The 13,198-nt window shown below is 35.9% G+C and overlaps 1 protein-coding gene across 1 annotated transcript in view; it reads left to right on the top strand.

Moving 5' to 3' along the window:
* The window catches only part of RAD18 (RAD18 E3 ubiquitin protein ligase), a 99,133-nt gene that overhangs the window by 20,482 nt on the left and 65,453 nt on the right, over nucleotides 1-13,198 (top strand). The window contains exons 5-6 of the mRNA XM_006206888.4: nucleotides 6,737-7,071; nucleotides 9,456-9,555. Of these exons, the coding sequence (XP_006206950.1) occupies nucleotides 6,737-7,071; nucleotides 9,456-9,555 (435 nt within the window). The remainder of the gene's footprint in view (nucleotides 1-6,736; nucleotides 7,072-9,455; nucleotides 9,556-13,198) is intronic.

Genomic DNA, 13,198 nt, shown 5'->3' with positions numbered 1-13,198 from the left:
GAGGAAAAGAGACTTAACGATTGTGGCTCTGTATTTTCACTTTATTTCTGTTTCCTCGCCAAGGTGAAGATCCTGAATTTTTTTTTTAACCTTTCTCCCACCATAGCTTCTGTTTATTTATTTTCATACCTTTTATTGTGAAGAAGTTCCAAATATATACAAAAATAATGATGCTCATGTACACATCGCCTAACTTAAACATTTATCAACTCGTGGACAGTCTTGGTCTTCTGCACATGTACTCAGCCTCTCTCAACCCTGATTATTCATTTAACAACATTTAATATTAATGCGTAAAATAGTAGATAAACCCGTTAGTCTCAGGGCATGTTTAAAGGGGTCAAAGCATTCAGATTATGATTGGCAATTAAATACATTATGAAGCAGGATATCTAGATGTAGGGTTTTTGTGGATTTCTATAAAACTGTAAGTCAGAATAAGATATTTACTGCTTTTTTTCTTTTTTTGTGTCATTTCCTGCTGAGTGAAGTAACTAACCCCTCAGGTGGTAAGAGTGTTAAAAGAGTGGTTTTATTGACTTTAGGCCTACAGAGAAAGGGAAATCCCATCAAATGCTATATCGTGATAAATACTTGATCTTGTTCTGAGTCTTTTGACTTCAGATGATAATGGATTATTTCCCCCCATTTCCATACTGATAAACATTTGGGCTGTTTCTGGTTTTCGTCCATTATGAATACTCTGCTTTGAACATTCTTGTGTATGTCTTTTTTGTATTTCTTTTGGCATGAATATAGAAGTGTGATTGCTAGGTCAGAGAGCAGGCATTAATTTATTTGTTGGTATCTTTAAAGCTAGTTTCCAAATGGTTGAAATCAATCACACTTCTGCCAGCAAAGTAGGAGAGCTCCATCTGCTCTCTAGCCTCACCAACACTTGATATTCTTGGTCTTTCTGGTCTTTCAAGCTTTAGCCTTTCTCATTAGCATACCAGTGAGATATTTGAAATTATTGTTTTTCTTTTTACTGTTTCTTGATATTTTAAAACTGTGGTAAATTTACATATAATGAAATACATACAGTAAGTTTGAATTTCGATAAACATAAAGCTGTGTGATTACCATCATAGTCAAGATAGAGAAGGTTTCCCTACCATAGCTCCTTTATTCTGCGTCTAGTCAGCCCCCACCCAACAGGCAGTCACCATTTGGGCTTCATCATCATAGACTGTTCCTAAACTGCATGTAAATAGAATCATACAGTGTATGTTGATTCTCTTTTCTTGTGTCACATACTCTTTCTGTTATTTGCCCATGTTGTTGCTTGTGTCAGTATTCATTAATTTTTATTGCTGAATAGTATCCACTGTGTAAGTATGCACAATATGCTTATCTATATGTGTATTGATGAATTTGAATTGTTCCCGGTTTATGGCTAGTATGGTAAAAAGCTCTTGTGAACATGTGTGTGCAGTCTCTGTGGGCATCTATTTTCATTTCTTTTGGGTATATCTAGGAATGGAGTTGCTGGCTTATAGGGCAGGTGTATGTTAAACTATAAGAAATTGGCAAACGGTTTTCCAATGGGATTAGATGACAGGAGAGTTTCAGTTGCTCCTGGTCCTGGTTAGCATTTGGTACTGTTAGTCCTTTTAGTTGTAAGCATTCTGTTGGGTATGAAATGGTAATTCATGCTGGTTTAATTTACGTTTCCTGATGACTAGTGTAGCTTTTCTTGAGCTTACTGACTCTTCTTTTATCTTTGGTGAGGTGTCTGTTCTGGTTTCTTGCCCAGTTTTTAAAAATAGTATTGTTTGTCTTTTTCTTATTGATTAGTAATTCTTTATGTATTTTGGTCAGATATATGTATTATATATTTTTCCTTCCTGTCTGTAGCTTGCATTTTCATTTTCCAAAGGGTGGCTTTTGAGGAACAGGCATTTTAATTTTGATGAAGTCCAGTATATTCTTTGTGTGTGTGTGTATGTCTCTTTCTTAAATGGTTACAGCTTTTTAAAATCCTGCCTAGTAAATCTTTGCCTCCCTCAGGTCATAAAAAGTTTTTCATTTGTTTTCTTCTAGAGTTGTTATGGTTTTAGCTTTTATATTTAGGCCTGTGAACCTGTTCAAGTTAATTTTTATATATGATGGGGTTAAGGATTGGGATTAATTCCTTTCTCGGCAGATACTTGTTTGCTTTGGCCCCATTTGTTAAAAAGACTCACTGACTTGCTGTGGCTCCTTTGTTGCAAATGACTGTATGTGTCTGCCCGCTTCTGAAGAATGTGTGCCATGTTCTCTTTGTCTCCCTTTAAACTAATACTACAGTTATCTTTAGCACTGTAACTGTGTCAGATGGCCTTACAGGCTGTAGTGGGAGTCCTCTACTTTTGACTCCTTTAAGATTGCTAGCATTCTAGGGCCTTTGACTTCCATATAAATGTGAGAATGATGTATCATTTCCAGCCCCAAAAGTTGCTTGTATTTTGATTGGGATTCCATTGAATCTATAAATCAACGTGGGGAAAGTGGGCGTGTTAACATTGTTGAGTCTTCTAGTACATGCATATAGGATATCTCTTCATTTATTTAGGCCTTTTAAAAATTGCCCTCAGCAATGTCTTGGAGTTTTCAAGACATAAGTTTTGCATATTTTTGTTTAATTTATTCCCGGGTACTTTATATTTTTCAATAGTATTTCAAATGATATTTAAATTTTCACTTTTTATTTGCTAGTATGTAGGCATGGCATTAATTTTTGTTCATTGACATTATATGTAATGACCAAGCAGAAATTCACTTATTGATTCTAGTTGCTTATAGATTCTTTTGAATTTTTCTATGAACATAATCATATCGTCTGCAAGTATGTTTTCTTTCCTACTGCCTTCATACCTTTTATCTCTCTCTCTCTCTTTTATTTTTTCCCTCTTTTGCTTTACCACAAAAGCTAGGATCTCCAGTACAACTTGAAGAGAAGTGGCAGTAGTAGACATCCTTATCTTGTTTTTAATTTGAGGGGGAAGATATTCAAAGTCTCATTAGTGACTATCATGTTAGTAGTTTTGTTTTTGTTTTTTTTTGGAGATATCTTTAATCAAATTAAGAAAGTTTCCTTTCTGTTCCTGGTGCTCTGACTGTTTTTATTATGAATGGGTATTGAATTTTATCAAATGCTATTTCTGCATTTATTGAGACAGTTATGTAGTTTTTGTCTTTTATTTTGCTAATGTGGTGAATTTCATTGATTTTTTTCAATTAGCAAACCAATGTTGTATTCCTGGAATAAATTCCACTTGGTCATAATGCATTATATTTTAAAATTTATCTATCTAGATTTTGCATGTTAATATTACATTTAGGATTTTTGTGTCTATATGAGATATTATTGGACTATGATTTTCTTTTTCTATAATGTGCTTGTTAGATTTTTTTAAATCAAGATTATGCTGGCTTTAATAGGAGTTTGGAAGTATTCCTCTTTCTATTTTTGGAATGAGTTTGTAACATTGATATTTCTTCCTTAAATATTTTGTAGAATTCACTAGCAAAACTATCTGATCTGGGCCTGAGTATTCTTTGTAGTAATGTTTTTTGTTTTAATTGAAGTATAATCAATTATAATGTGTCAATTTCTGGTATACAGCATAATATCCCAATCATGCATATATATATATATATATATATATATATATATACACACACACACACACACACACACACACACACACATATTTATTTTCATATTCTTTTCCATTAAAGATTATTTCAAGATATAGAATATAGTTCCCTGTGCTATACAGAAGAAATTTGTTTTTTCTATTTATTTTTATATATAGTGGTTAACATTTGCATATCTCAAACTTCCAAATTTATCCCTTCCCACCCTCTTTCCCCTGGTAACCATAAGATTGTTTACTATGTCTGCGAGTCTGTTTCTGTTTTGTAGATGAGTTCATAGTGTCCTGTTTTTTGTCTTTTTTCCCTTAGATTCTACATATGAGTGATATCATATGGTATTTAATTACAGCTGGATTTCCATAATAGTTACTACTCTTCATGTTTTCTGTTTGTTTCTTTGTCTTGTCAGTTTTGATGAGTAGTCTTTTTCAAGGAATTTGTCCATTTCACTTAAAATGTCAATTTTATTGATATGAAGTGTTGCTTTTACTGTATTCTAATTTCTTACTGTCTTTTAATTTTAATGATACCTCCATTTAATTCTTTTTTTGTAATTTATATTTTCATTCATTTTTCTTTTCAGTCTTGGTAGGAGTTTACCGATGTTGTTAATTTTTCCAAAGAACCAACTTTCGTCTTTGCTCATTTTCTCTTGTACATTTATTTTCTATTTTACTAGTACCTATTATTGTTTCCTTCCTTCTTTGGCTGTAATTTGCTGTTCATTTCCTAACCTTTTAAGAGGGAAGCTTAGAATGTTGATTTTCTGTTTTTCTATTAAGCTGTAAATTGTTTACTAATGACTTTTTGGAAACTCCTGAGTCAGAATATTTTCTTTTTTTTTTAACCTTTTTTTTTTTTATTGAGTTTTAGTCATTTTACAATGTTGTGTCAAATTCCAGTGTAGAGCACAATTTTTCAGTTATACATGAACATACATATATTCATTGTCACATTTTTTTCGCTGTGAGAGAATATTTTCTAATTTCCATTGTTATTTAACCTATATTTAGAAGTGTGGTACTTAATTTCTTAAAATTTGGAGTTTTTTTAGTTTTCCGTCAGCTGAGTTTAATGTGAATTCAGTGGTCATAAAAGATACATTGAATTATTTCATTCTTCAGAAACTTGTTGAGGCTTACTTACGGCCTTGAACATGGACTGTACTGATGAATGTGCCATATATACTTGAAAAGAATATATATTCTGCATTTGTCAGGTGCGATTTTTTTTATTTGTTAATTATATCAGTTTGATTAATTGGCTTGGTTCAGATCTGTACTCTTAACTTGATTTTTATCTATTTTGTTAGAAGGGTGTGTTTAGATTTATATGCACTATTATTTAAACTGACTGTTACTGTGAATTGACTGTCTCTCTTTTTAGTTGTGTCGATTTTTGTTTTATACATTTTAAAACTATACTGTTAAGGGAGTAAAATGATTTTTATGACTTCTAGTTAAATTGACCATTTTGTCGAAATGAGATGTTTCTCTTTCTCTCATAATACTTGTTTCCCTAAATTCTTTTTTGTCTTTTATTAATGTTGCCCAATCAGCTTTCTTTTAGTGTTTGCATGGTGCATCTTTTCCCATCTTTTTATTTTTATTCTTCCTTGGTCTTTAAAGTATTTTCTTTTAGACAGTATATAGTTGCATCTTTTTTTTTTTTAATTCTTTTTTTGGGGGGTGAGGGTTAGGTTTATTTATTTCTTCTTATTCCTTTTTTTTTAAATGGAGGTACTGAGGGTTGAACCCAGGACCTCATGCATGTTAAACATGAACTCTGCCACTGAGCTGTACCCTCCCACTGCATCTTATTTTTCAATCCAGTCCAGCAGTCTTTGTCTTAATTTGAGTGTGTATTCATCACATTTAGTTGATTACAGTTTGCCATGTTACTCTTTGTTTTCTCTTTATCCATATGTTCCTTTTTTTTTAATTATTCCTCCTTTCCTGTCCTTTTTTTGATATTAAGAGTATTTTTATTTTTTATCTCCTTTGCTAGTTTTTGCAGTATACTTCTTAGTGTTGCTCTTTTAAGTCATTTCTGAAAAAATTACAAAATACATCCTTAACATACAATAGTAACTATAAATTAGTACTTTTATCATGTTCTGAACAGTACAAGAACTTTATAATATTTCTGCATTATTTAATTCCTTTTTTGTTATGTTTTGAGATATTTTACTTCCATGTATGTTATAAATTCCATAAGACATTGTTAGTGATTTAAAAAAAAAAAACCTGGAGCAGGGTGGTTATGACACTGACATTTCTACAAGGCATAGAACAATCTCTCACAACAAAAAATTACTTGACTTGAAGTGTCAGCAGTGCCAAGGTTGAGAAACCATGCCTTTGGGGTCATGTCTTATTTTTCTCTGGTTGTTTACAAGATTTTCTCTTTATTTTTGATTTTTTGGCCATTTGATTATTGTATGCCTAGGTTTCATTGTCTTTGTTTTATTCCTTTGGTTATAGATTTTAATTTCCTCTTACATTACACTCTCTTTTTGAATAAAAAGCCTTTAGCGTACTTTTCTGTGCCTCCTCCTGTGCAGGACCCTGTCCCTCCAGTCCCAGCAACCTTTGCCCAGAGCTCTAGCCTCTGTTCCCTCCACCCTGTGACATCACTGGTTCCTGTTTCAACTTCATTTCAATACCCAACTCACAGAAAATGCTTCCAGGAGAAATTCCAGTGGAAATGTTGGATCACCTTATGTTTCTCTTCTCTCTCAGGAATTGTAGCCTTGTGTTGATTACAGTCTATGCTTGCAAACAGTTTTATATGTTCTGTCAAGATTTTAAAGTTATTTAAAGTTGGAGAGTAAGTCTCATACCAGCTCTTCTCCACGGCCAGAATCTGAAGTCCCTCCATTTCCTTTTATAGACAGATTAACTTCTTCTTAAGTCATATTTATTGCTTTGTGTTTTCTTCCAGAAGAAACACTGATTTGGTTGTCATTATGAATTAAGTTCTATATTTCATAGAAACAAGTGTTAATTGGGAAAACAGCTTATGTCGGTTAACTTACTACTATGTATACAGAAGTTGATGTCTTAATTACCTGTTGTATTTTCTGTGTTTCAAGGAATCATCTGTTGCAGTTTGCCTTAGAGTCACCACCCATATCTCCTGCTTCCTCCTCTTCAAAGAACCTTGCTGCCAAAGTGCACACTCCTGTAGCCTTCAAACATTCTTTAAAGCAAGGAAACAGGTTAATGGAGAATTTCTTTATTAGAGAAAGTGGTGGTTCTGCATCAGAGCTGTTGACAAAAGAGAAGAAAAGCAAATCTAGCCCTCAGAAAGAGGTGAGCACTTCTGCAAAGACCAAAGGGACACCTTTAGAAAAGTCAGCTCCACGTTCCCCGGACACTCGTGTTCCTGAGACACCCTCTACATCGGCTTTGAAACAAGTTGCTAAAGGTAGGAAACTATTTTCACAGGTGTATTTTCTTCGTGGAGATCTTCTCATCCCACGTGACCTAGGAATAAGTAAGCAGCATTTTTGAGGGGGAAGGAGTGGAAAAGGGCAAGCCAGATGTCACCTTTGACAGTCTCAGGGGGGTGTAGGCACTGCTTCCAGGATGTTTGCTGCAAAAATGAAGCAGTTTTAATTAGTTCATACTTTAAGCATGGCAGCAGCTTTTGGTTTTTCAGCTTTTCATTCCCCCCCTTCACCCTTCACGTCAGTTCCAGTTTAATGTTAAAGAGCTCTTTTTATCTTACTGTGTCAGTACTTGACCACTTCCGTGCTGTTCAGACTGGCGTTTCTGGCCTTAGACAGTTTGACTACCACCCTAGCTGACCTTAATTCTCACTTCTCCCTCTCAAAAATCCTCCTGCTCTAGCTGAGCTGGTCCCCCCTCTATTCCTTGCAACACCCAGGGATTGGAAAATGACAACCTGTAGGCCAGATTTGGCTTTTCATGTGTTTTTGTAAATAAGGCCTCACTGGAACAGCTGTGCCCGTGTGTTTACACGTTGTTGAGGCTGCTTTCATGCTAACCGGTGTCATTTATTGGTTACGACAGAAATCCTCTGGCCCCCAAAGCCTAAAATCTTTACTAACTGGCCCTTTTCTAAAAATGTGTGCCAAGCCCTGTTCTACCTTTGTGGACTCTATCCAGATCGAACGATTCTTTGGTTATGTTACTCAGTTTTGGTATTTCACACCCCTGAGGTGTCACCGCATTTGTTTTCTGGACTTTTTTGTGTACAATTTGCTTAACTTTTTGATGACTAAGTCAGTTTGTTTAATTAGCCTGTTGTTTCCATGTCTTCTTGCCAGTGAAGTTTAGAGCACTTTTTAAAAGGCAGAAGCTCTGTCTTAGACATCTTTGGTACACCCGTACCACACACAGTGCGGGGCCGTTAGTGGTTATCAAACTTGGCTTGAAATCAATTTATTAGTACCCAAATGTATAAATTTCATATGGAAATGTGAATTTTGTATTTGTATTTCCTAGCATAACGTATCTTTGGTCAGTCTTTTAAAAACTGACAGTTCTTATTGTACCTTTTTTTAAAAAAATTATTGTTTATTTAGATTTGTCTCTTTTTTTCTTCTTCTTCTTTTTTTTGTTAATGAAAGTACTGCAGATTGAATCCAGGACCTCATGCATGCGAAGCATGTGCTCTACCACCGAGCTGTACCCCACCCCCCTTACTGTACTCTTTTTAACTTGGTAACATTTTCTCCCTAGCAGGCCAGTTTTTTCGAATGAAATGTTGCAGCGAACCATAACATATAAAATAGATACAATTGGCCGTGCCCTGCTCAAGTAGAGTCGGAAGGCCTGGTGCCGCCCAACCTGGCCTCCCCCTTGGTCCCCGCCTGTTATCCTTGGTGACTTCCAGGCCCTGGGATACCTCCACAGACAGATTCCTGAAGCTCCATCAAACAGTTTCAGAGTGGTCGTCTTTCTTATTTTTAACACTACACTTGTACAGGCGTACCTTGAAGAGATAGAAGGTTCAGTTCCAAACCACCGCAGTAAAGCAAATAGCTCAATAAAGTGAGTCATACAAAGTTTTTGGTTTCCCAGTGCATATAAAAGTTATGTTTACTCTATACTGTAGTCTCTTACGTGTGCAGTGGCCTTATGTCTAAAAAGTAAAGTGTGTCCAGTATACACACTTTACTTATAAATGCTTTATTGCTAAAAAATGCTGGCCATCATCTGCCAATGCAGGGTTGCCACATACCTTCAATTTGTTTAAAAAAAAAAGGGGGCAATATCCACAAAGTAAAATAAAGTGAAGCACAAAAGAATGACTGATAACTGTAGCTACAAATGAAAGCTAAAGTAACGAATTTGTAGCCATTAATAATTTGAACAGTAGTTGGCCTAAACCAATACCTGTTTTAATCTAGTGCACATACCCTCCCCTCACCTTGCACCCCAGCCAAGTATATCTTCCTCAAGTCTTTAGGACTGCTTTGGTACTAAACGTGTGGTTCCTGAGATGAGAAAACTTAAGATTGGTTGTATAGCTTGGTAACGCCTTGGTAGAAAAGATTTAACTAAAGCATTTTCTAGTAAACAAATTTCCAGACTTCTTTTCAGTGTCTCCCTCTAGGCCCAGAATTCTGATTATGTGACCTTCCCTGGTGTAGCCATTACCCAGTAAAACCAGTCTGTCCCACTCCTGTTTCTCTGAGGTGTCCTTTTTCACTTCTGCTTAGTTCTAAGTACATGTTAAGGTTAGATTCTGTTTTTTGTCTTAATTAATGAAAGATGTCAGGTTATATTACTTTTGTTCTTTCTACAAATAATAAATTCTCTTTCTCTTTTTGCCAAATACAGTGGATTGTCCTGTTTGTGGGGTTAATATTCCAGAGAATCACATTAACAAGCACTTAGACAGCTGTTTATCACGTGAAGAGAAGAAGGAAAGCCTCAGAAGGTGAGGAAGTTCAGTGCACTCGTTGAGCTTCTGTAGCTCAGCGCCTCTTGTGCTGTGTGAACTGTTAGCTGACTGTCCATTCTCTCCTCGTTCTTCCTTCAACTCCCACCTTGCCAAATAGAATTAACTTTATTATGTGCTAATAAAATTTGACTTAACGAGACATTAGTGACTTAGAATTCAATCCTTTTTAGACTTGTTTTCTTCTCTTAGAATTTTAGAACTACCATAAAGCTCTTGGCCAAAGAAAGCGAGGTTAGATTCTGAATATAAAACATTTCAAATCTTTCTTTGGTTCTCAGGAAGCTCGGAAGTTAAAAATTGTTAAGTGTAGGTTTTAACAAAATTTATTTTTCTTTCTGAATATACATGTATACACATGACATTAAAAGGTATGTTTGAAATGTAATGTGTTCCTACCCACCCACACAACGATCCAGGTGACATAACTAAGTTGTCAACCCAGTATTTGTACCTAAGCTCGTGCTGTTCTGCCTCCCTTAAACATCAGAGTCCTGGTAGCTTATTAAACTAGGCTACTATTGTTCCATATATGCAAGTGTCTAGGAATTAAATTTTAGTCAGAATTCAGTTGCAGGGTGTTGTGGAATCAGTGGTAAATGAAGATAATAAAGAAACAAGCTGCAAATTAGATGAATCTGGGGATGAAGGGAAGAGATGAGATGGTCGTTTGGGGAAGGAGTAAGCAGCAAGATGAAGGAAAATTTTATTTTTTAAATTAGAAATTATTTAAGCCTCTAGCCTCTTTCCTTCTACTATCTCCAGGGAGAAAACAGATGATATATGGAACAGGAGATCAGAAGTCCAGTAATGCAGTTATCCTTACCATGCAGAAAGAACCCTTCTTCCAAAATAGAAAGGAAGGGGGAGAGAATAGGTGATAATTCAGAGAGAGCTGGAGAGGAGAGGAAGGAAATGGAAGAAATGAATGGTATCTGGGAGGTGGGAATAAACAGAGTGAGTGGCTCTTATGCTTGGTCTGTTTTGAAGAACTTAGAAGAGTATTTTCCAAAAAACCATGCTAGTAAGTCAGGACCAATTTAGTGTTTTTTTGTGATCAAAGATAAAACGGTGTGACTTATTTTTGATGAGTAAATCTGGAGTGAATGCAGGTTCTGAGGGACAAACTCTTGCTGTTACAATTTTCACAAGCTAACGTGAAGCACAGTGATGCTCTACTAATTTACAGTGAAGGGCACCAATTGACAGTTCTTACTGTCATGTTTTTAACTTGGTATATAAGTTTTTCTCCTCGCAGAACATTTTTTTTTTTCAAGTGAAATCCTACAGTGACTCTTAGCATTTAAAGTAGGTAGAAATGGCCCTACTCCATTAAAGCGGAAATGAAGGGCCTGGGGATTGTGCTGCCGCACCTGACCTCCCCCTTCATCCCTGCTTTGTCCACCGTGGCCATTAGGCCCCGAGGTGCCTCCGTAGATCCCTGCAACAGATGCTTGTGCAGTCTTGTACATGCAATACTCACTCCTGGTAGGCAAGTTTGTTAACAAGGGTAAAATTTAGATTTTCAGGTTGCCTGGTTAGTCAAGATTTGGAATAAATGAAGCTAGAGCTCCCAAGGATTATTTCCCAGAAGCCATGAAAATCTAATGACCTTCATCTCTCTTTAAAAATGTTTTTCCTAAAGAATCAAAAGCTGAGCATTTTCTCTTTGAAGAAGAAGGAATCAGCACTGATAATCTTGCTTGGACTGCTCTCTCTCTAGATGCGTCCATCATATTTCGTCTAACACACTTACCTCTGTCCGTTTATCCAAAGACATACTCCTCCATGTGTAACAAAGTTCAAGTCCCAGTAGTGCTTCTCCACGTACTCTGTGGGGCACTGTGGTTCTGCCAATCGCCTTCTAGCGCATTTAGAAGCACTGCATGCTCTCTCTCTTAGGGAATGATTCACTGTTCAAGATAGTGTATCAAAGAGTCTGAGAAGCCCTACGTCAAGCATAACTGTTGGGTTTTGTTCAATCCAGTAATTTCTAAATTTATTTGACCCCAGAACCTTTTCATCCTCATAAGTCATCTTGCAAAACTAGAGTTTGTGAAGATACACTTCAGGAAATGTTGTCACCTTTCTCTTTAGTTACATCCTGATCCTGGGGGCTGGTTACATAAGAGTCTCTGACATTTAAAAAATTTTCTCCACTCCACCCCAACAGGCCATTTCTTTAATGTGGATGAGAACCCTTAACCCATCCTAGGTAGGTTCATGTAGAGCTGATTCAAAGAATACTCCTCCTTTTGATGACCTCGGGTCCTGAGGACCCTTGAATGCATTATTCAGTTTCACTAAATCGTGGAGGAAAGATCATTGTCATTTTCATGTTTTGGGAAACATTGTCAGGCTTCATATTTTAAAATTCTTGACAGAAATTGTTGATTTCTGCTGGTGCTTTTCATTGTAAATGCCAGTGAACAGTACACTTTTCCATTAGAATTTCACAGTCATAAGTTTAATCATCTGTCCTTAATAAAATAAATATTTTCGATACAGACTCGATGGATTGTCCCTCACAATGTTTTGGTCTAAACTCCTACAAAATGTTTCAGCTCTTACTACCTACTGTGATTTTATTTAGCTATAATCTTATCAGTGTTGTAGAGTCCAGTAGGCTGTCTGTCATTATAAGAAGAACAATTTTCAGGAAAATGTAATCCACTGAGGGTTTGCAGGTCTTTCTGCAGTGAAGTAGTTATTTCTGGCTTTTAGATTTTATTGATAGAGCATAAAAGAAATAACCTAGCCAGGGAATGGTACTGTTGGTTAATAGAGGTGTTTGGTGGTTTTTAGTCTGTATTGGACTCTACTGTCTCTCACTTTTACCTGTGGTCTCTGGACCATTCACATCGATTTACCCTATGGAACCTTGTTAATACAGGTTTTAGGTCTCCACTTACAAGCTGTGTCAGAATTGGTGTGTGATGTGGCAAAGTGACTGAAAATTGAATTCTGAATATTTCTCCAAGTAGTTCCAAGATGCACTAGAGTTTGAGTAGCATGGCCTTGTGCCAAGTAGCTAGGCACAAGTCCTTTGTAAATCTTGGGTTTGTTTGTTTGTTTGTTTGGTTGGTTGGTTTTTGATAAACCTATTACTTTCAAATTCCTATAAATTTTTACCTAAAGTTTTGGTATTTTATGTAAAAATGCTCTCAATTATAATGACTACTTTATATAAGTATGTATTAAGCACCTAATTGCCAAAGCGTTGAGCCAGGCGATGTGCTCAGAGAACCAGGTTATAATCAGATTACATAGATTAAATTTCACTAAGGAGTTCCTGTCTATAAAGTTGTTTCAAGTCGTTGATACCTTTGGGTAGCTTGACTTCTACATATTCCATTTAAAGAAATACTGTTTATTAATTGGTTTTTTTGGAGGGAGTAGAAGAAAGTTATTTGATAGGGTTTTGTTATATTTTAAACTGTAGCTTGGTGCTTATCATTATAGTCATTATGCAAATACAGTCAAGAGCCAAGTGATGATTTGTGCTCTTTTGAGGACGATGTCCCTGTCTACCTGTCAGCTCTTTCAGTTCTTTCTTCATTGGTGTAATGAGTTGGATAAAGCTAACCATCCCAACAGGTCTTCTTGTATTTCATTGGTGCTT

This window comes from Vicugna pacos, chromosome 17, assembly GCF_048564905.1.
Source record: "Vicugna pacos chromosome 17, VicPac4, whole genome shotgun sequence".
Lineage (NCBI taxonomy): Eukaryota > Metazoa > Chordata > Mammalia > Artiodactyla > Camelidae > Vicugna > Vicugna pacos.
This window is presented reverse-complemented; position numbering and strand designations above follow the sequence as displayed.